The sequence below is a fragment of the Protopterus annectens genome, chromosome 13.part0 (assembly GCF_019279795.1).
Source record: "Protopterus annectens isolate FY-2018-M chromosome 13.part0, PAN1.0, whole genome shotgun sequence".
Lineage (NCBI taxonomy): Eukaryota > Metazoa > Chordata > Ceratodontiformes > Protopteridae > Protopterus > Protopterus annectens.
This window is the reverse complement of record NC_056747.1, coordinates 242874833-242899542: the sequence shown is the minus strand read 5'-3', so window position 1 is coordinate 242899542 and position 24710 is coordinate 242874833. Positions and strand designations below refer to the sequence as shown.

Sequence of the window (24710 nt, the reverse complement as noted above, 5' to 3'; positions counted from 1 at the left end):
AAAGTTCAAATAGTGGATAAAGAGGAAGAGAAGAGTGAGAAAAAGTATTTGTTAGAAGTAATAATAAGCGTAAATATGGGAGGCAGGAGAAAAAATGAGTAAAAGTAACATTACAAGAGAAACGAAACCAAGGAAAAGAATAAATAACACGGACAACAAGATTTACTGTGTGTGTGTGTGTGTGTGTGTGTGTGTGTGTGTGTGTGTGTGTGTGTGTATGTGTGTGTGTGGTGTAAAAGAACTATAAAGCAAATCTGCACTTATACCTGCTTGCTGCCCTGCTGAGGGGGACACTTGTGCAAGTGCAGTGGACTGGCTCCAGTAGGAAGGGATGGCAGCATAACTCTCAACATTATAGAACAAGAAATCTGGCCAAGGCCATAAATAATAGGGGGCAAAGGCCCCAAAATGGGACAATTTATAAATATTGCACTTACAAACTTAGAAAACAGGTTTTGCATTAGAGTGAATTTTCTTAAGGATATGAAGTCTGAAAAATCAAATGCCCGTCAGCTTTCTGACTTCAGTGTTCAATGATTTGCCAGTGATTTGACAGAAAACTGAAATTTTATGAAAAACAGACAAAAAATCTGGACTTTATGCAAAAATCTGTACTGTTGAGAGATTATGGATGGGAGTCTTGAACCAACACCCATCAATCATTTTCATTTCTTTGCCAAAGCCATTACAGCAGTGTTTTTCAGAGAGGTGGGAAAAGCCTTAAATTTGACTGGTATGTTGTGTGGGTGTGGGTAGCTGTGTTTGTGGAAGGTGGAGGTGTGCCTTTGTAAGTGTGGTGTGAATGTTATGAATTATGAAATGGAGAGATTAAGAGTAAAATTGTGCAAAGTGAAGTCCCTAGCAATGTCATCACTGCTTGATTCAGACATATACATTCCCCTGTGTTTGTCAGTACTATGTTTGAGTGCATTGTTTTGGAGTGTAGTTTCACTGCTACAGCTGCTGCTTCTCTTTCAGTACAAGTGTCTGCTTTGGAAGATTTCTGCAGGAGTCTGTTGCTGAGAGGATGAGAGACATGTTACAAGTATATAACTAAGACAAACTAGAAAAAGCAATAGTAAGAAAAAGTACTAGGTCACATCAGAGGCTTGGGAGGTCATTGTTAAGAAACTGAGAACTGTTGTAAAATTTATCATTAAATACCATAAGTTCAGGTTATACTATAAGAGAATAACTATGTAAAGATAACCACATCAGCAGCCAAAATGCATTATAAGTTGAATATTTTACTCTGCACATTTTAAATGGATAGACTGGCCTAAACTCTGGACTGATGCGTTTGCTTTTTTTTATTTATTTATTTTTATTCCTTGGAAATGCTATTCAGAAGTGAAGAGACATGGAGACGTACAAGGGAATAGATTTAGTAGCACACCAGGCTGTGTTTTTTTTTATGTCTATTGTCATGCAAAGCTGACTAAATAGTTGAATCTAGTAAAGCTGGAAATGTGAGACTGTAGCCCACTGAACGAGGGGAGATGGGAGGAGTAACCTGGCCAGGAATTGAAACTTACAAAACTGCTCCTTGTGAAAAGTCTTTTTTATCTCAGTAATTTGTTAACATTTTCGCAAGTTTCTTTCAGAGAATGTGTAGTACATCAGTAGGAACAACATTTGTAAAACTCAACGCATACCAGTCAATGACACATGAGCTGCGGACTCACAGACTTGGCAGTTTTTTTCAGGTGTTCCATTCTAAGTGAATAGAAGTCTAGTCTGACATCAAATGGTAGGGCTATTTGTCTGTGCATTATGGGACAGATTTAGCTTTCCAAAGGAATCATGATGTCTGCCCCCATGAGGGCAGAAAACAGTAAAAACAAAATAAAATTAGGAATGAGTACTTATTTTGCTGCAGGCAGCTTTGAGAGGTGTAGTAAATCATGGCAAGATAAAAAATATATGATCTGAAGTAGTTACTTCATTTGCTCTGCAACCTGTGGGGGGTGTATCGGATGGATCCAAGCCGGCAGCTTTCCAAGCTACAAGATCCGAGCTCCTAGCTCCTCCCCCTACCCATAATCCCCTGCTATGTGCTACCTTACCCCAGATAGTTTTTTTTGCCGCGGCTGAAGCAGCTATGTTTGAAGAGCTCCTTGGCTTTTGGTGAGATTGAACCTTTTTTTTTTCTGTCAAAAAAAAAAATCTTTTTCTAGTTGTGAGTGTGTGTAGATGTCCTTCAAGAATGCAACCTGAGGGTTTGGGAGTAGCATCGGTAGTGGACGCGGGCCGAGAATGTCGGTCCCGGTCCTTGCGTTTTTTAGCAGATTGGGTAGTCGGTTGATCCGACGGCATGATATACGCAAAAGATTCACCGAAGAAGTCCTCGGCGAATTCTGCCCGGCGCCTGAGAGTGCGCTTATTAAAGCAGGCACAGGCAGCACAGGCCGAGACGTCATGGTCTGGGCCCAGGCAAGGAAGGCAGAGAGAATGGAAGTCCTTATGAGGTATTTGTTTACCACAAGACAAACAATTATTAACTTTCTCAATTTGTTCTGACATCGGCTGAGGCAAGAATAAATGTTCCCCAACGGGGTACTTAGCTTTTAAATGACTTCGGTACTGAAAACACAGGAGCTGACCGACCGGCACTTGCGAACTGCTTCTGCCGGCACCGCGGCAAGAAAGACTGAAGAAGATGGCGCCGGCCGATGCCTTTATACTCCAGCCGTGGTGACGTCGGAGAGGAGGCGACACCAGCCGACGCCGGACTCAGACTTTGGAATTCGGCCGACCGAGGGCTGCCTGAGGCAGGACAACCCATATGTTATGACTGCAGTTGCATATCTATCGGACATCTACATTTATGGTAGGTACAAAACTGTACTTTCCTGGGGTTAGTTAACTATAGTGGAGTTTAGTTAGATATCTTTGTTTTCCCTTTCTAACTAGTTTTTCTTGTAGTTCCCGCCTTTCACCCCCCCCCCCTTTCTTGGTGTGAGTGGTGTTATGGCTGAAGGGCCTAAGGTGGTGTTCTCAAAATGTACTGAGTATGGCCATAAGCTTTCGCCGGTGAATGGCCACACTTATGCTTGAGGGTGGCCCACTTGTCATCGGCCTGCACAATCTGCGCGGCCTTTAATCCCCGAGCTCTCAGGGACAGGAAGAACAAACTGATCCTGGTGGGCTTGTTGCCTCAGGAATCGGCTTCTTCTTCCTGCCCCTCTCAGGCACAGGCTGTCTCGGCAGCCCTCGCGCCTTCTGTGCCCCCGACTCAATCTGGGACTCAACCTCCCTTTTTGGTTGTGAGTTCGGGGGATTCAGGTACCTCCACTACGGTGGAGAAAAGGCATAAGGACAAGGGACATAAGTCCCACAAAAGGCGGGCTGAGACTCAACCCTCAGCTCCGCCGTCTAAACTGGCTAGGTCTCCCTCGAGGGTCTCCGGATCCTCCCCCTCTCGGCTCCATTCGCCTCTTTTTTCGCTGGAGCTGGAAGAGGAGGATCGGTCTCCCTCGAGGTCGTCGAGGCAGCCCTCCCGGCCCGCCTCGACGACTTCTTCAAGATCAACTAGAAGCCTCACTGAAGCGGATATGGATCGGATGATGCGCCGATTCATCCTGACCCAGATGCAGATGGGGGTGGTCTTGCCTCCCCCCCTCTGGGGGGAGCGCGGGCCCCATGTTTGCTCCGATTACTCCTTCTCCGACCCGTTTTCGGGTCTCGGAGTTATCGGATCTGGGCCCCTTCGGAACCGGGGATTCATCAGCGCCAATAGCTCCGGTCGCTTTGTTGACTGTGCCTTAGAGTCTGTCGGATCCGAGCTCTCGGGGCCGAGGGCTGAGCATCGGATCCGGGGGAGCCGGTGTGTCTTCGGCTCTGTTGGGTTCGGAGCACACCTCTCTCTCGGCTCTGGCTGCATCGGCTCTGACCCCGATCCCTATCTCGAGAGTAGCTCTCCTTCGCCTTTTGAGGTTGTGGAGAGGGTACTGTCGAGGACCTCCAGGTCCCCGGTTCGGGCGTTGGATCCTCCCGTACCCCCACTGCATGTGGGTCTATCCTCCATCATCCGACCATCGGGACAGCCTGCTCAAGCCCTCCAACTGATTCCCTTGGAGGAACAGGACCCCGTTGACGAGCCCTCTTCGGACAGTCCCACCGAGGAGGTCCCTCGTAAACGTCGGTGCAAGAGGAGGCACCTGGACTCCCCCGAGTCCGTTACAACCGACACGGATTTAGATGAAGGGGAAGGTTCCCCAAGGTCACCCCCTGAGGATGTCTCCTTCGAAGACATCATGGAAATGTTGCGTATTAGAGGGGGGGGGGGTCTGCCCAAAACCTTCCACGGATGAATCCGTGTTCCTGGATGCGTTTGAGGAAGACCCTTCTACCTCCTGGGTGTCCCGTCCAACTGACCCCCTGGTAGACCTAATTACTACCAGGGTGTGGAAGGAGCCCGACACAGTGGAGCCTATCCCGAAGCAACCCGACAAGATCCTTAGCCCCCCAGTGGATAGACAGTCTTGGGCCAAGGGAACCCCCGTGGATGCCATGTTGGTGGCGGCTGCCACCAAGAGAGAACTCACACAGTTGAGTTCTTTGGTTCACCCACCAGGTAAGGAATCTCAGGCACTGGACCACATTGGGAAGTGGATGTTTAGTTCAGCGACCTTTTCTATAAGGGCGCTGAACTATATGGCACATACCATTAGGCTGCAACGAGACTTAATTAAGGAATACGCTGCAGCCCCCCCGGAGTCCATGTCGGTCGAGGACAAAAACGTTTTCTCGACTCGTATGGCCACTCTGAAATCCATCTCTAACAAGTTCATGTGTCTACTCTCCCATGCCACGGAGGGAGCCACTAGGGCCAGCGGAGCTGGGGTCATCTTGTGACGTCACTCCTGGCTCCGTCTTTACGATTTCGCAGATCCCTTCAAGGTGTCCTTCGCGAATGCACTCTTTGATGGATCTTTGCTCTTCGGCAAGACCGTTCGCGAGACGCTGGTCCAAAGCGAGAAGGATGGGAAGACGCTGTCTGCCATCGGGGTCCGCTTCTCTAATCCCCAACGATCCTTTTCTAGGAATCAGAGGGGACAAAAGCTGTGGTTCCATAAGTCCCAGCAATCCCATCCAGCTTCGGACCCCTCGTCCTCTAGAGGCAGAGGAGGAGGACAAGGAGGACGCCGGCCCAGAGGCAGAGGGGGACCGCGTAACTTCGGGTCCAGGGAACCCTTCCCGGATAGACCCGCACAGCAGCCCTGAGGGCTTACCCGGCTGTCCCTCTTTGGAGGCAGTCAGGGGGGCGGTTGTCGGAGCACCTGTCAAACTGGGAGTCCATTACGACAGATCGATGGGTGCTCCGCATCATATCCAGAGGTTATACCATCCCCTTCATAAACTACCCTCCCTCGACCAGACGCCTCCCCGATGTTCCACCCGATCGAAGGGAGGCAGCAGCTTCAGAAGTCCTGAAGTTGCTAGAAAAAAGAGCCATCCAGCCCGTCCCCCCAGACCAGTCTGGATTGGGTTATTACTCCAGGTTCTTTTTAGTGCCAAAAAAGACGGGGGACCTAAGACCCATTCCAGACCTCTTTGCTTTGAACCTGTTCATTCCCAAAGAAAAATTCCGGATGGTCACCCTTCAGTCTATTCTCCCCCTTCTGCGGCAGAATGACTGGATGTGCTCTATAGACCTCAAGGATGCATACTACCACATCTTGATGGACAGACAATCCAGAAGGTTTCTCCGCTTCCGGATGGGAGCCAGTCATTACCAGTTCAGGGTTCTCCCGTTTGGCCTCACCTCAGCCCCCAGGATGTTCACCAAGGTCATGGCAGTGGTTGCAGCCCACCTGAGACTTCAGGGCATTCAGGTCTTCCCGTACCTAGACGACTGGCTCCTTACCGCCACCAACAGGCGTCAGCTCTGTGTGGCAAGAGATTATGCTCTGACCCTTGCCCAGAGCTTAGACATCTCTGTAAACCTCCAGAAATCCTCTCTTTGCCCCGTACAGGTCCTGGAGTTCATAGGGGCCAAGTTAGATACCCACATCTCTCGAGCGATGCTAACTGCGGACAGGCTGAACAGCTTGTCGTTTCAGGTGCTAATTCTTCTTCAGAGTCCGGCCCCGGTGGCGGAATTAGTCCTGAGGGCACTAGGATCTATGGCAGCAGCGATCAGTCTCTCCCTTCACGCGCGTCTGTGGATGAGGGTTCTGCAGTGGACCCTTCAAGTTCAGTGGTCTCTACTAATACATCCGTTGAATACTCCGATTCCTCTGAGCAGAGTTTGCAGACACTCCCCTCTTTGGTGGCTCCACGCCCCAGAGCTGAGGGAAGGGAGGCCCTTTGTTGTCCCTCCCCCCCAAGCCACGCTGACCACGGACGCTTCTCGCCTTGGGTGGGGGGGGACATTGTTCGGGCAGAACCGTCCAAGGCACGTGGACTCCCCTGCAGACCGCTTTGCATATCAATGTCCTAGAGATGAGGGCGGTGCTTCTAGCGTTGCAAGCTCTCCACGACCTTCTACCTCTGGGGACTATTGCAATCCAGACGGACAACATGTCGGTTGTCTGGTACATAAACAAGCAAGGAGGAACCAGGTCCTACCCCCTTTGCCGGGTGGCTATGAGAGTGTGGGGAATGGGTGATATCCACCATCCGTTTTCTGGTAGCAACGCGCATTCCGGGTCGGTCCAGCATTTTGGCGGACAAACTGATTAGAGTGATTCTCACTCCGTACGAGTGGTCTCTCAATCAAACAGTTGCGAAGCAGATCTTCCGCAAATGGGGTTGGCCTCGCTGCGATCTTTTTGCTTCTCCCTTAAACACAAAATGCAGCGAGTACTTCGCAATACTTCCCCCCGAAGGGGAGAATCCCAGATACGCTCTAGTCCATGCTTGGCCGCCCGGTCTACTTTATGCTTATCCCCCCCTTCTGCTCATGATGAAGTTCATACAGAAAGCCCGTCGGTTGGGGAGCAGAGTTATCCTCATAGCCCCATTCTGGCCTCGCCAGATCTGTTTCCCTTACCTGCGGTCTCGCAGTGTATCTCCGCCATGGATACTGGATCCCATTCCAGATCTGATTTCGCATCCGGCGGGATACCAACCCCCAAACCTGGTGAACCTCAAGCTTACGGCTTGGTTGCTCCAGTTCCACTGATGGCTAGGACTCCCGGTATCTCATCTCCTGTTAAGGCCATTCTAGTCGCAGCACATAAGCCGACTACTAGGAAAATTTACTACAAGTGGAAACGTTTCTCTGTCTGGGCTAAAGATAGAGGCCTGGATCAATTTACAGTTCCTATTCCTACTATTCTAGACTTCCTGTCGCTGATATTTAGACAAGGAGCAAGTGCTTCTACAGTTAAAGTGCAATTGGCAGCCATCTCCCATTTCCATGTGGGAGACGGACTAGGATCTTTGGCTTCTACAAGATTATGTAAAACCTTCTTGTGGGGCGTTTTCCTCTTGAAGCCTCCGGTGAAAGTGGTGGTGCCTCCATGGGATTTGACCTTAGTCTTACAAGCCTTGACAGGCCCACCCTTTGAACCCGCGGCTTCGATTCCATTAAAATTCTTGTCTTGGAAAACAGCCTTTTTGGTGGCCATTACTTCAGCCAAAAGGGTTTCATAACTTCAAGCTTTATGTATGAAGCATCCTTATCTCATTTTTCACAAGGTTAGAGTGTTCCTCAAGACTAATCCGTCGTTCTTACCTAAGGTGGCTTCGGAGTCAAATATCAATCAATCAATAAACTTACTCGTGTTCTTCCCAAATTTTCAGAATAGAGGAGAATACAAATTGCATAAATTGGATGTGCACAGACAACTGCGTTTTTTACCTGCACAGGACTAAAGATTTTCGCAAGTCGGATCAGTTGTTCGTGTCATTTGCTAAATCGGCCATGGGTAAGGCCATTTCCAAAGTGACTGTAGCAAATTGGATTTGTCAATGCATAGTTCACGGGTACTTATCTGCAGGCAAACCGGTTCCTACCGGAATTCACGCTCACTCTACGAGGGCTGTGGCCACCTCTGCAGCCTTCTGGTCTAGGATCCCCTTGGATGACATATGCTCCGCAGCTACCTGGTCCTCTTCACATACGTTTATTTCTCATTATAAGTTGGATATGGTATCGAGAGGTAGGGCTTCCTTTGGCTCCGCGGTGCTTCGGAATATACTTCCATAAGGCCGCCCAGGGTTTTTCCCTAGGTAGCTGGGACTCTGTCCCACAGGTTGCAGAGCAAATGAAGTAACTACTTTAGATAAAGAAGTTATGTACTCACCATAACGCTCCATCTGAGTAGGTACTTCATTTGTCTGCAACCGACCCCCCCCTGCCATCCCCCAAACCTTTCGGGATTCCTGATCACCAAAGAAATCTTTGTTCTGCTTTAGGACAGTTATCTGGTGTTACTTCCTCTATCGAGGGTAGGAGTTGTGTAAGAGGCAAAAAAATGCGATCTGAGGTAAGGTAGCACATAGGGGATTATGGGTAGGGGGAGGAGCTAGGAGCTCGGATCTTGTAGCTTGGAAAGCTGCCGGCTCGGATCCGAGATCAGATCCAATACCCCCACAGGTTGCAGACAAATGAAGTACCTACTCAGATGGAATGTTATGGTGAGTACATAACTTCTTTTTTTCTTCATCATTTGCCCGTAGTGGTCCTTTAAAGACTTATTCTCCTGTATCCCACGTGATGTGGGATTGGAGTGGTTTCAGGAATATCTAGTTAGGAAAGAAGTTGTACTGGATGATTTGAATTTATATGTGGAAATGATGGAACTTGTGCTTAGAAATAAAAGATAGGGGATGGCTATGGGTGCAGCCTGCGGGCCCTTATATGCCAATATTATTATGTGTGAGTGGGAACGTAGATTTGTATTCAGCCACACCCTCTTTTCCCATTGTGATTTATATCTTCGATATTTGGATGATTTGTTTATTATGTGGAATAGGGATGTGGTTGGAATTAAAGCTTTCTTGGAATGTATGAATACTACTTTTTTGGAATTTACACGTGGTGAGTACTGAGGTAATTAATTATTTGGATGTACAGTAAACCAGAGATCGGGTTCAAGGTAGGTATGTTTCTACCATATATAGAAAGCCAACATATTCAAATTAATTTCTCCATTTCTCTAGTTGCCATCCTATGACCCATAAAAAAGCTGTAGTTAAAGGGCAGTTCGTGAGGGCTGCCAGGGTGGTCTCAACCTATGAAGATTTTTTGGATGAATGTTCCCTATTGGAGGGTATGTTCATTAGGAGAGACTACCCTGGTGATTTTGTAAGTGAGATAAAAATGAAAGTTATTAATAAACGATCCCATGGTTTCTATTGCCCTGTTTTGAATATAGTGAATATAGTGGACAATGACCTTAGGCATATTTTGGACATTAGGAGGACTAATGAGTCAGATGGGGATATGACCTATAGGTTATCATACATTACCCCATATACGATGGATTCAAGTATTATAAGAGACATTCTTTTCAAAAATTGGCCTGTCCTGATGGATGACAATACTATTAGAACTAGTATTAATTCCAAACCCTCCATTGTTTATAGGAAGGGTAACAATCTGAAAAATTTAATGAAAAGACCTTTGAAATGTGGGTCAGATGAACACAGATCTTGGCAGATGTCCCGATGTGGGTGTTGTAATTATTGTTCCTTTATTTCTACAGGGGAATTGTCAAGTAATGTAAAATTTGTAGGAGATTCAAGTGTAATAATTCTGGTGTAGGGTACGGGGCTCTGTGTCAGTGTTGCCCTTTATTTTATGTCGGGAAGACTGAATGGAAAATAAAAACCTGCATATATGAGCATTGTTATGATATTAAAAAAGAAAAAATTACAAATGCTTTATATCATCATATTAAAGAATTCCCTGAACACTGTTTCAGATTTATTGGTACTGAACAGATTAAACCCAATAGTAGAGGTTGTCCATGGCAAATTATGGCAGGAAAAAAAGGAATTGTATTGGATTCTCCGGCTGAAAGCTGTTGGATGGCCTGGACTAAATGAACTTGCTTTCATTGTTTGCATTTTAAAGTTAAGGGCTTTGCATAGATAAAGGGTGGGGGTATAAATGTTTAAAAGTATTTCATAGGTGTTTTTATATGATGCATTGTTATATGCTTCTCTTTTTTACATATGTGTGTGTGTGTGTGTATATATATATATATATATATATATATATATATATATATATATATATATATATATATGTATTTGTGTTTTTACATATAGGATTTTGTTTTTTATATTAATGGTTATGCCTTTAAAAGTTAATTGAATTGATGATGTCAGACCTTGTGGTCTTTTATAAAATGTTTTTTGACATTTGTACGTTTGTCTGATGAAGTCTTGACATTAAACTCTTGGAAAGGTCTCGCTTCCCTGCTGGGTGTTTTTTGTTTTTGTCATGATTAATATTTATCATTAGACATATTTCTCTCTCAGGTTACGCCAGAGGAACAGATCCATTTGCAGTCCCATTCCTAGTGTGTTAGAGTATTTCACATACCTTTGATTCTGCTTTTAGTTTTTCATCCATCAGAGTCAATTTGGTAAATATTCTGTCTCTGAAGAGCCATTTTTACTTCCTTAGCTTCCCTCAGAGTTTGCAAGATCTTTCTTAGGGACATCTTTCTTTGGCTCTAAGTCAAGTTACAAGTCTGCCCTTCGGATCTTTACTAAATTTTCAAAAAATGCACATGCTTTTCAAACAAGCTGCATCTGTAGGTTTGAAATATCTCATTGAGCTCCAAGCTTTGTGCATTAACCCTTCACACCTTATCCAGCAGTAAGCACATTCGTGAGAATCAACCCCTCATTATGCCTAAGGTGGCCATTGAGTCTGACATTAATCAGTGCATTAATCTTCCAGAATTATAATGCCAGCAGTGTGGAATATTTATTCCACTGTGTGGATGATCATAGATCGCTCAGATTCTGCGTAGATAGAACCGAAGACATTTGAAAAGATTCACAACTCTTCATTTCATTTTGTCCTAAGAGACTCTGTACCAAAGAGTCTAAAACAACTCTTTCTGCCTTTTTGTCTGTCGTAGTACACAAAGTTTTATTTCTGTACATTTGGTAAACCATTATACACATTCGGCTCGAGCCACTGAAACATTTTTCAGAAATACAGCAGATTCTGCAAATTGCATTCTTCTGTATTTTCCATAATTACTTAAATAAATCAGAACTAGAAATACCGCTGTTCAGATTTGTCATGCTAAGACTTCTTCTCCAATGCTTTGTCCTCCATCATTTGAAATATATATATGTGTGTGTGTGTGTGTGTGTATATATATATATATATATATATATATATATATATATATATATATATGTGTGTGTGTGTGTGTGTGTGTGTATATATATATGTAACATTACTATTTTTTATTGGATTTTAATTGTGTAATTGAATAATTGTTTTATGGATATATGTCTTTAAGGGAAACCTGGGAAGGGAAAGGTATATTCTGTAAAGGCTTAATAGCCGAGGCACTAGAGAAGTGTACTTTTGTGATATTTCACATCTGTTTAATATTTTAATAAACTGTATCGGAGTTTTGGTAGACTAGATTGTGGATTAGTTTGCAGGGGTCTTACTGGAACCAACAAAAACTACTGATAAGTGAAATTGAAAGTGGGATTATAAACATAGTGTCTATGGGAATGTGTGACCCCCTCATTTAAGAACTGCAGTTTTTAAGGGAAAATGTGCTGTGTATGGCTCCATACCCACTCTGATATCAAACAGTTCATTGCTTCGAGTGCTTGTTGAATGAATTCTTAATTCGGCCCATTCTTTTGGCTTTCCTCCATAGTGTTGCAGTTTTATTCAGTCATCTGTTATTTAGATTTAATACCACTTTTCTATCGCCTTCCTTCACTTGAACCTTACCCATTCCATCCCTTTTGTTAAACCAGGCTTCCTGCTTGCATTTATTTGCATTTCATTGTTCCATATGATGATTTTCTCCTTCTGCTAGTACTGCTTTTCGATACCTTGTAAATCCCTTTGTTTCCACCCAGTTTATCCTGCATTCAGTGTACCCATATTTTGCACTACATTCTTTCTCTGCCCTTCAATATTTCAACCTTCTGCATAACAAAAGGGTCTTCACCCATTACTGGCCTCCTTAACTGCTCTGTCCTCTTCTACCCTGACATTTCTTTTGTCTCCATCTTAGCTTCTGTGTTGTCATTGGCTGGCATTACTTGTGGCTGCTTTAGCCTCCTTTTCTTTCTCAGAGGCACAGTAGATAGTCCATATCATTGTGTGCTTTTTTGCCTGCTTTCTTTCCATTCAGTTTGTGTTGCACCTTCAGAGACCTCCAGCACCATGTAAGTTCTGGATGTAAACTTCAAAATCTTGTCTGTGAAAATGTACCCTTCACCATCTCGGCATGGGTTAGTCATTATCGTTGTACCTTGTTCTCTGGGTCCCATTCTCACCTCATAAAATGTCCTCTTACATTCTTCTTCTTCTTCTTTCGGCTTTTCTCATTTAGGGGTCACCACAGCAGATCACCTGTCCGCTCATGATTGGCAGTGGCGTTTTACGGTGTCGAGTTGCCAGCCCGGTGCCCAACCTTCCAAAGAAGGCACACACATGCACAAACTCATGCCTAGGGCCAATTTAGAGTGTCCAATCCACCTACAGCATGTCTTTGGGATGTGGGAAGAAACCCACGTAACCACAAGGAGGACATGCAGACTCCACACAGAAGCCACCCCAGCCGAGGATCGAACCAGAGAACCTGTTGCTGTGAGGCAACAACGCTAACTGCTGCACCACCTCTGCAGGCCCATTTGTAAATACATATATAAAAAACAAATATTTCTGAGTTGTAGGGTTCTCCAAAGGGGATTCATCTGCCAGAAAGGAGCTGAAGGCTAGCTGCTGCTTTTGTGAAGCCTCTGAGTTGATTCTTCAGGATGCAACAATTAAGTACTTTAGACTTTCTATTCTGATTGCTAAGTCTCCCTCCACAAGGCTGCCCAATCAGCAGGCATAGCAGAGGTGTGGGGGGGAGCCAGAGCTTTTCTAACCTGGGCGAGTGTTGTATTTTCCACTAAAATCAACCAATATAGCCTAAAGGCTAGAGCAGCAGCTGGAATGATAAACATCTTACCATAATCGTACATTGTCCAACTGATCACTGCTGCAGTATTGACAACATATGGGAGGTATCCTGCCAAGGATACCATATACGGTTATCAAAAAAATAACTTAGTTTGTTAGCACTGGCCATTTAATCCTTTATACATTTCGTATTATTACTGTATTATAGATGAGTGAAAGCAGTAAAATGTACAGCACAGGTGGAGCTGCTCACTTGATTTACCTGCTCCAGCTTCAGATATTGCTTTGGTGAGATGCTTAACATCTGTGATTTGTTATACGCAATTCCTTTATATCCTTTCCTTTGGCATGCTTTGTACATTACAAACCAAGTAAAATATGTGCAAACAACTAAAAAACAAAAGTGCGAAACGGTATGATACAAGACACTATTTGTCTGAAGAAGGTTGGGTAATAACTCTTCCGAAAGTGCTAACGTTCAATAAACAGTCCGTGCCTTGTATCATACTGTTTCGCACTTTTGTTTTTTATGCTTTGTACATTGGTTACCCACAGGCTGTTCATGCCATTTCACTATTCATTATAGTAATTTTTTTTTCTTCAGGCAGCACTTTCTCATTCCGTGTTCCCCATCTTTTTTCCTGCAGTGCCTAACTGCTTTCTTTACCTTCCTTTTTATTGTTTTCACAGCTCATATTTATTGAGCCAGTGCCATCCTATGTTATCCCCATCCCGTTTTGCAGGCTTTGTAGTTTGCTAACTGCCACCTCTAACTGGCTGCCAGGCACCCAGTCTCTGTTTGTCTGTACACCTTCCACCAGAGCTGTAGTTGGGGAAGGGTGAAGGGGGCTGCTGCCTCAAAAGCTAGCAATTAGGGAGCACAGTCATCTCTTTAGAAGCAGTGATTCTGTGTAAAGCAGTAGCAGTTATCGATTTGAGGCTGCTAAAATGACAGTCCATATAAGAAACTCTAGTGGGCTACCTAATATAGGTCTTTACAGTTTAGCAAAACTTCTGTGGTGGCATTAGAGATGCCGACTTGAAGCTATTTCTGTAATTGTATATGATAGAGTCACGATTGTTGTGCAGTAGCTGAAGTTGCAGTCTGAACAAGGACTAAACCAGGGGACAAATAGGGCATGTGTAGAGGAAGTCATGGAGGAGTGAGAGAGAGAAAGGAAAGAGTAAAATATGATGGAAGCAGAGGTTGGATTGCAGTAGTGGTAATCGTATTTATGGCAGAGGAAAGGAAAGAAGAATAAGGTGGCAAGTAAAATGAGAATAGAGAAGAAGGTATAAAGAGTTTAGAGTCATGGAGACGGGTGGTAACTAGAAGCCAGCTTAAGTCTTGCATAGTCTGTTTTAATGTACATTTTTAGTTGCTGTAATTAAAAAAAATCCTCTGCTCTCCTCATGCACTTTCTTCAGTTGTTGAATTTGTGACCGATTCCTTTTTCTCCTCAACAGGTGTGGTTGTGTTACTATGTTAAGCTCTCCAAACAAGTCAACAGCATTGAAACAGTGGGAGCAGCGCTGGACCAAGAACTGTCTGTGTGGAGGCCTTTGGCGAAAAATGCCCATGGCCTACTCGTGAACATTTACAGAAGGAAGAGTACTTAGCTTTTTGTCAATTATGACATCAGACCTTTAGTCTGCCATAGTCTGGTTTGTAAAAGCTCTGACCTTGGCTGGGATGATGTGCTAGAGATGTATTAACTTTACACACTGAGAGTGTAACCCAATTAAATCTGTTCACTTTTTGGTTATTGCCTGAGTTTAGGCCAGTCGGATATGCCATTTTTACTGCTGGTAAACCATGCTGATGTTGAAGCTGGGTAAATTTTGTATTTTTTGGACATGGCCTTTTCTGACTTAAGTGTTGCACTTTTACTTTTGTATTCCTGACCAGTCAGAAATGCAGTGTTAATGCCCTCATAAGTGTCAGAATTATGTCTTGGTTTATTAGAAGGAGGGGCCGAAACTTTGCTTTTAGTTGCAACACCACTGGCTACTTTCCATAATGTTATTGATCCACATTGTACCCAAGTGTGGAACACCAGCCCTTATTTGTTTATAGTACTGTATCCTCCATTCTTGTTAGACACTGTGGGAGGTTTGTGTAATTTGTTGATGTAATTGTGGTTCACTTCACTTACAGAGAAATTGCATTTTTTAATTGTAGTAAAATACGGTGTTTATTGACATCACTGTTCTTGTATATTACACCACATTGGTGTTTGTATGTGTGTACTTTTAAAGCTCTGTTGGAGTGAAAAGTTGTAAGGGTGCAATAGGGGCTGCTGTTAATATTCAGTGCCTGCAGAAATGCACCTTTCCATCAAGTTGAGCCTTGTATTTTCCATTATTTTCCATGTTCCTGTCAGTGTTAACTCTTCTGTCTTCAAGCATTGCCTGACTTTTGTTTATGGTCACTATTTCTTGATTTTTATGGAGAAGGCAGCACCCTTTAAGAAAACGTTTCTTCAGTGTAAAGCATTTTTTTTAGTTGAGTACCTGCTATTTATGATTTCTGAGACTGTCCGTGAAAGTCGGTTGGTAAAAAATGTATAATTCTTAATGAAATTTGCCTGTTCCTTATATATTATTTTTGGCATTAATAAGCCAACAGTTCATTTCACTTCAGTGATAGCTGTGGTTAGTGATTTAAAACTCCATTTCCCATTTGAGTGTACATACTTTTCTTCAAAAAGCACCTTCATTTTACAGCAATTTTTTATGTTAGTGAATTGTACTTATTTTATTATTCTGTTCATGTAAAGCTAGTGTTGTGGATCTTGTATATGTGTAATAGTGTTATTTTTGGTTGTTTTTGTGACTTCTGTTAAGATGTAAACTTTGGGTGTCTAGGGTTGATTATATATGTAGGAAAGTGTGCCAGGAATCAGTGCTGTGACCTTACAACAGAAACTAACTTAATATAGCCAGTGTGTCCTTTGCTTCTGGATATTTCCCAATCATAAGACTGTTTCTGTCAACCTCCCTCCTGTAACTTTGGGAATCCTCCCAATTTTTGTTACTGCAACAGTGAAGCACGATTAACATAGTACGGTTGTGTTTACTTACTATAAATGTAGATTTTTAAGGGTCTTCACTGAAGGGGGCATTGTATTCAATTGGTCTGATGAGGACCTAATACAGTGGAACAGTGAAACAGTTGAACCTAGATGCCATACTGTTTTTTATAAGCTGTGCAGCATAGAATGATTTCCTTACTACAGTAGACTCATGATTTTGAAAGGCTGCATTTATGTCTACCTGCCTTCCTAAATCCCTGAGCACTGTACTGTTAGTGGGTTGTTATCAGTGTGGTAGTTTCCAGGGGTAGCTGTCTTCCCAGAGGATATCATTATACATTTCTTGGCACTGGGTTTTAGACACTGGCTCTGCACCAGTTAGTCTTTGTCAGTCCTTCTTTGAGGATATTTGTTCCTCCTGGGAATTCTGTGACTGTGCCTAGTTTACAGTCATCTGCAAACTTGGTCAGCCAGGTCCACTTGATATTAGCCGTGACGTCAGAGAAGTGGCTACTAAAAAAGAGCAGCCCCAGCACTGTGACTTTAGGGACTCTGCTAGTGACTTGCCTCTTTGAGGAGATGGACTTCCGTATTCTAACTTTAGTCCTTATCTGTAAGACAGCTGGTTATCCAGTGACTGACGTAGGGGTATATAATCAATCTTGTAAGTTTGTCTACAATGCCTTTGTGGGGTATTGAGTTGAATGCTTTGGTCAGGTCAAGGTACTCATTATGCACCATTTTGCCCTCATCCATTGCTTTAGTGATCTTTTTGAAAATGTCCACTTGGTTGAGTAGGCAAGCCCTGCCCTTGAAGAAACCTGACTAGGGTTGTATCCAGTGTCTGAAGGTTTCCTATGTCATTGTTTAGCATTTCCATGATAATTCTTTCCATGACTTTCCATGTGAGTATAGTGAGAGTTACGGGTCTGTTGTTATCCAGGTCCGTAGTTGGCCTTCCCTTGTGCAGAGAGATGACAGTTGCAGTCCTCCATTCATTTGATGCAAAGCCTTTCTGGAGGCTATGGTAAAATAGTGATTCTAGTGGTCTTGATAAGTCAGTAAGCAAAGGAGAGTAGTGTTGCTGAAATTGAATTCATCCTCAAATCTTGGAGAGTACCTTCACGAGGTGGATCCTGATTTTCACAAAATCTCACCAAGATGACATTGATATATAGACTGCATTTTATAGCATATATCATGTACAGAAGTAGGTAAAAATTAAAAAAGATAGCTGAGTGCTCAAGACCCAGGATAAAAAGTCACCAATCCTGGTAAGTGCGCTGGTGCTACAATGGGGCCAGGCCCAGGGGGAGGATGGCACCCTGTTGTAGAAGGAAGTAGCAGTCCATAAAATTCACAGAAACTGGTAGGCCAAAGAAGAGACATAAAGACAATAAAGTGGACTGTTGAGGATAAGAAGGAAATTATGTATTGTTACTATTATGCAAAAAGACCAGAATTTCCAGACACGAGATATACAAAGATTGAGAGAAATTGGAGGAAAGAAAAATACTTCCACAGGAAAAACTGTCAGAAGTGTCAAATATAAATTTGTGTTCATTAATAGGAGTCTGCATGTCCTCCCCGCAGTCGAGTGGTGTTCGAAAGACATGCGTTAATGGGCATGCCTTCGCTGAAGGTTGGGTGTCAGGCTGGCACCTCGGCACCATTAAAATCTACTACCAATCATTAGCGGACCGGAGTTCCACTGTGGCGACCCCTAACCGGGAAAAGCCGAAAGAAGAACAAAAAAACAACTTGTTAAAAACAGTGTGTAGACCAAGAAACTTTGGTCTGTTTAGAAAAAGAAGCATCTGAGGAAGTGCAGAAATGTAAACAACAAAACCAAGATATTTTGGAACAGTATTAAAAAGAAATATAGACATGGAAAAGAGAGTTCTGATATGGTGCAATATTTATGCAAAGGCAAAAGCCAAATTAATCAATATAAAGAAGGCAGCCCCAAAGATATTCGAAGAGAAATACAGGTAAAGGCATCCAGATATGGAATATTTCACAATTAAAAAAATGTCGCAAAGAGGGAGTGTAGAAAAGAAGATTAGTAAAATAGAGATTAAAAAAAATAGAAGTTGAAGTTATGGAGTTACTCCGAAGTGAAGGATTTGGTGTAGAAGGTCTAACACAGGTTACATCACAGCATGATGGAACGAGTCCCCAGAGTAAGGAGAAACAGGAAGATCGGGAGACATCTGAAGAAAAGAAATATGGACATGGGAAAGAAAGATTTAATATGGTCTAATATCTATGCAAAGGGGAAAGTAAAACTAATTAGTACAAAAAGAGCAGCACCAAAGTTATTTGAAGAGAAATACAGGCAAAGGAATCTAGACATGGAAAGCTTTACAGTACGAAAAATGAGAAGACAGAGAAAAAGAAGAAAAGGAGATTAGTAATGGAGAAGTTAAAGAAATAGAAACTGGGGTCATGGAGTACCTCCAAAGTAAAGGATTCAGTGTAAAAAAATCTAATTCAGAAAGCACCACAACAGGATAGAGCAATGGACATCCAAATTAAGGGGAAACCAGTGGAATGGGAAGCAATTGGTCTGCTGCCATATGAGGATATTTTGGAGCCCTCCACGGGAAACCAGTGTAAACGTTCACTTGAAACTGGACAGCAAGAGAAGGAACAGGAAACTGTGGAAACTCTGATGCAGGAAACTGTGGAAACTCTGACGCAGTCAATGTTAAGGAGTGATGAGCCAGTGAGTTCCAATATGACAGAGCAACAGATGGCACGGGATGAAATTGAAGAGTGTGTGCCACAGGAAGATGCTATAGAACTTTCTGTAGAATGCCCACAGGAAATGGAAAACAAAAAATCTGTCCTCAGTTTAGAAGAAAATGAACTAAGAGAAGAGTTGCTTGATTTGGTAGGGATGGATAGACGTATTAAGATCAATGAAAGAAATAGACTGCCGAAGGTCACTAAAACCCCAAAATTTAAAGGTTTGATAAAACAAATGAACACAGTAGTTGACTATTCATAGAGATCCATGCAATATAACAGAAGTAAACAGGATATATTACTGTGCAGCTAAATTGATAACTGATAAAGTTCTACCACAAGAATGCAGGGTAGTGAGGGAAAGGAAGAAATCAAATACCATCATGGAAATATGGAATAGAGAAAACTATAAAGCGATTGAGACAAGAAGTGTCACTGTTGGAGGATTGTAGAAGAGGAAACAGATCAACAAAAATACTTAGATGTGATAAAAGTGGACTGATTGGCGCAGTATTGGAACAGATCAGGATATATCATGCACGATCATAAATAAACTAAAAATCTCAGCACAGGCGGTAAGACTTAGAAGATACGCAGATAAATATAAAGGAAAAGTACAAAATAAGCAGTTTATTGATGACCCAAAAAAATTTTATAGAGAATTGGGGAAAAAAGGTAAAAGGAATTGAAAGACCACCAAAAAAAAGAAATGGATATCTTTTGGAGAAGTATTTATGAAAATCCTGTGAAACATAAAAAAATACTAAATGGATAGAAGAAGTAAAAGAAAGAATAAGAAGTTTAAATGTACAGGATATGAAAGGGATGAAGTAACAGCCAGAGAGATTGAAGCAAAGTTAAGGAAAGCCTCTAATTGGACAACCCCATGCCTAGATGCAGTACCTAACTTCTGGTTAAAAGTATTAACATCCTTACACGGAGATTTAGCCATGAATAAGAGCTATTTATATGCACACCCCGAACATACACCAACCTGGCCAACAACAGCAAAAACAATGCTCCTGTTTGAGTGAACCTGCAAGCTACCCTAAAAATTATAGACCAATAACTTTCTTTCCGACGACGTATAAACTGTACACTGGAATTGATGCTGACAAGAGTTTATAGTCATTTAAAAGAAAACTCTGTTATGGCAATGAAACAAAAAGGCAATAAAAGAAAGTCATATGAAACAAAGGATCATTTGTTCGTAAAGTCATAGCTGAGAACTGTAAAAAGGGGAATAATCTAAGAATGGCATAGATTGACTACAAAAAAGCATTTGATAGTATCCCACATTCATGGATAAGAGTGCTTAAAAATGTACAAGATACACCCTACACTGATCAATTTCATTACAGTAACCATGAAACAGTGGCAGACCACTTTGCAATTAAGCCGTGATAAAGGACAAATTATTATTACAGGGATAAAAATTCAACGGGGGATATTCCAGGGTGACTCTCTCACTGCTGCTATTCAGTCTTGCCCTTAACCCATTAATCTGTCTACTTAACAGCTTAGCCCCTGGCTATAATTTGACTCCTAGAAGACAACAGAGTGTAAAGACCTATCTTCTCTTTGTCGATGATTTAAAACTGTACAGCCCATCAGATGAGGAACTGAAAGCCCAACTATAAGTTGTCAAAACTTTTTTTCCGGTGATACATGAATGTCATTTGGTCTTGATAAATGTGCAAAAGCAACCTTCAAAGTAGGAAAACTGCCGCATCAAGAAAACATCAGTTTGGGACAAGAAATATATAAAAACTTGAGCAAGAGGGAGTATATAAATATTTGGGAATTGATGAATCAATAAAACATCAACAAATGCATATAAAACTTAGTAAGGAATATTTTTAGAAGACTTAAATTAATCCTGAAAACAACATTGACATCTAGGAACAAAGTTCAAGCTATAAACCAATTTGCTGCTCCTGTCCTAACTTATAGTTTTGGAGTGGACTGATTGGCCCAAAACGTGTTTGATAGATTAGACAGGAAAACAAGAAGGATGTTTCATGCTCACCAAATGATTTATAAAAATCAGTGCATACCAAGATTATATATTCCCTGTTCTGAAGGAGGTAGGCCCTCCTTGAAATTGATTACATGCATAGATCTGCAATTGTGGGACTGCACACATATCTGCTGGCCGGACAAGACCCAAATGTAGGGAACATTTTGAAACATGAGAATAAATCTAAGATGACTTCCCTGCTTAGTCTAGCAGAAGCATATCGACGTCAAGCAGGAATGAAAATCAAACCGGTAGATAAAAAAAATAGGCAGCAAATTAATGTGCCAAAAAACAAAAGAAAGCATATAAGGTGAAGGATCAGATAAGAAGGCAATAAATGTGGAAAATGCATAAATATAATTCCAAGTATAAAAAACTTGTGGAAGAACCTCATGTTGATCTGGATCGAATGCAGGAATGGTTAAGAAGTGAACTCAAACAAAGATAAAAGGTTTAATATTGGCATATCGTGGGCTGCGTACACGGTTTACAAAGTCCATTGAACATGTGGGAGAAACAGACAAATGTAGGTTTTGTAAAACAGAATTAGAAACAGTTGCACACCTCGTTGCTGGTTGTGACATACTAATGACAGAAGGACTGTATACTGAAAGACATAAAATGTGGCAAGACTGTGCAAACATTGTGGTACTGAAGTAGCTGAAAAACATTGGAAACATGAGCCACAGAGCATCATAGAAAATGAAGTCTACATCACATGGGATCACCAGTTACGAACAGTTCAAAAGATAGATGATAGAAAATCGAATATAGTGGTCCATGAAAAGAAGACAAAAGTAGCATTGATCATTGAAATCGCCACACCCAGTTACTATAGTGTTTTGTGTACAGGGAGGCACAAAGTCATAAAATATCAGAATTTGCAGGCAGAAATGAGAGCAATGTGGAAGAAAGGATACCCAGACAGTTCCAGTAAGTAGTAGGAGCAATGGGTCTTTTAAAGAACCTACAAGCATATTTAGATATGTTACCAATACATGTAACTCCGTACGAATTGCAGGAGTCATTACTGGATACATTGCGGGTACAAGGTAGAGCACTTCTGGTGGACATCAAAGATTGAAACCATACATGTCATACTTTTTTAGGAATGGGGTCCATTCCCATCATGATATTAGAAACCCAAAAGATTTGGAGAAATTTAAAAGGAGGCAAACTAGAATAATATTTCGGCCCATCGATGCAGTGTTCTTGGCCTTGGAGAGTGCATTGAGAACCTGTTCCCTAGAGATAGTTGGGTGAGTTATGATCAGGGTTGTTTCCTGAGTGATGTCTGGGTGGGGAAATAAAATTATAGCTACATTCGTTGGTCAGTAGATTTGCTGTATCTTTTGGTTTGGTATAGGTGGCTCCATTTACAATTAGGTTGGCACATTTGTGTGTATTGTCTTTGAGGCTGTGGACATAACTGAAGAATGTCTTGTGATTGTCCTTGACTTGGGAAGCTGTTTTTATTTTACTCCAGATTTGGCTTTGATGGCCTTGCTTAGCCCTCACAGATGCTTGTTTAGATTGGAATTTTAACCATGCTGGGCATTGCACTTCCTAGTTTTTGCCATGGTTTCCTTCCTTTTATTAATACAACCTGTTGATGTTGGTATTTCACCAGGGTGGCTGGCTTGTTTTTTCAGTTTGTCCAGTGCTTAATAGGTACAGCTGTTTCTATGCAGCCATTAACATGATTGTACAGGGGTTTCCTGAATAATTCTGCATAAGCAGCGGTGTTCTTGCGGGGCAGGGGGGTTGGTAGAATTTAACAGTATGCTAGGATGTCATTTAATAGTAGGAAGTTTGCTTTAGAAGAATTCCTAAAACTTCCAGGGTTTGCTAGGGTCTTTGGTTTTATTTTTATTTCAAAGGAGTTAACGTTATGGACTGACCTAACCCGTGTGGGCATTACATTGTTGGGGGGGGGGGGGGGTGCAAGGTTCTTCCATGTTTGTGAGGACAAGCTCAAGGATGTTAGCTCTCGTAATGGGCATACAGGCTATCTGGTTCAGGGTATTTGTGTTTACCAAGTCCAAGAATCTCTGGGCCTGAATGTTTGGGTCATATATGATTTCCAGTTTATAGTGGGGTAGTCTCTCACTCTTGAATGTGGTGTTGGGTTGAATTGGAAGCATCTCCAGTATGTTTAGGTCTGTGTTAGGTCTCCCACTATCATGCAGGAAACCTATATCACTTGCAAGGATATGGGAGTTTGCCTGTGGTAATTTGGATATGGAGAAGCCCAAGCACCTCATACTGTTTGATCAGCCTTTAGGTGTGTTTGTTTTTGATGTAAATTGAGACACCTTCACCTCTTCACCCATCCTGCTGGTTTATATAGATTCAAGTTCTTTCTGTGGGTGTTTGTAGACCCATTTGTTTTGCAAAGAAGTAGGTCAAATAGGACTGGGTTTTTCATGGCTTGAAAGGCAAGACTATGGTCTCTTCGCAACAACCTTTTAAGGAGAGACATGCACATTTTTTGAGGTAGTTGTAGGATTTAATACATGCAATTTTCTTTGTTGGAAATCTTTAGGGCCTTACCTGTTGACCAGTTTGCTTGGATTTGTACATACCAAAGGTGTGCAATTGTATTCACTGTTGTATCTGATAAGGAAAGAGTACAATTGGTAGTATGACTTCTTTGGATTTTGAAGATAATCCCTTGATGATTAACTTGGCCAAATAGAAGGATTTCCTGATTATAGTTAAAATATGATTGAGTGAGAAAAAAAAGTTAATCACACAAGTGTCTAGGTCTCTTATGACTCTGTCTGAAGAGGACTATGTTTTATAACATGTAACGTGGGAACAACCTTTCTGCCAAATGCAACTGTGCTACACTTTTCATGTAGTTAGAGAACATTTTTGATACATCAGGTATGTGCATATTCCAGCCCTTACTGACGCTAGTTTGTATAAGTAGATGAGTGGATAACAGTGCCCAGTTTGCACTCCTCAGCAAACTTTGTCAATTACATTTCTAGGATGGGTTCATATTACATTGTCGAAAGACAATTTTGAACACTCAGAAGAGCGAAACGGCCGATTATCGAAACTTTTATTGTGGGGGGCTGCGGCCCCACACCCCCCGCTAAATATATATACCAACTCCGAGATCGCACTACAGTGAGGAAAGGGCAAATATTCCAATCTTCACTGTATTGCGATCCCTCAATCCGAACATCGATATCCGCCAGTTTCGCTCTTCTGTGCGTTCGACATTGTTGTCTTTCGACAACGTAATAGAAACCCTTCTAGGATATTGGCTTGGATGTCTGCACAATAAATGCCAAAGAGGAGAGGACTCAGAACCGATCCCTGTGGCACCTCACTAGTTAGTTACAAAGTTACTTTCAGAAAGTGAACCAGCAACTTTCACAACCTGGGACCTGTTGAATAGCCAGTTTGCAATCCATTGGTCAGTGTAGGGGTTTACATTGAGCTTGTTTAATTTTTCAGCAATACCAGCGGGGGTGGTGTTGGTGGTGGGGTAATGCCAAAAGACTTGGCCAGGTCGGGATAAGCAGTGTGCACAGAATAACCACTTTTCACAGTCCCTGCAGCTTTTTCAAAGAAGCTTATTGGATTCAAGAAACAGAACCTGCCCTTCACAAAACCAGACTGATTTGGGATGTAGGTTAGCAAAGTTGCCCATGTCTGCATAAATGATTTCTGCTATGACATGTTCCATGACTCTGCATATAAGGCTGGTGAGGCTGAGGGTCTGTAATTACTCATGTCAGTAGAGGGGCCACCCTTGTGTAAGGGAAAATGTGTTAACTGAGCCAGGCAGGATTCAAGCCTACATTCT

General features: G+C 42.4%; 1 protein-coding gene across 1 annotated transcript in view; it reads left to right on the top strand.

The window, feature by feature from the left end:
- MED16 (mediator complex subunit 16) overlaps positions 1-15283 on the top strand; it is a gene marked incomplete in the record, with an annotated part of 716440 nt that extends 701157 nt beyond the window's left edge. The window contains 1 exon segment of the mRNA XM_044053797.1: positions 14549-15283. Coding sequence (XP_043909732.1) covers positions 14549-14675 — 127 coding nt within the window.
- Between the last annotated feature and the right edge of the window lie 9427 nt (positions 15284-24710).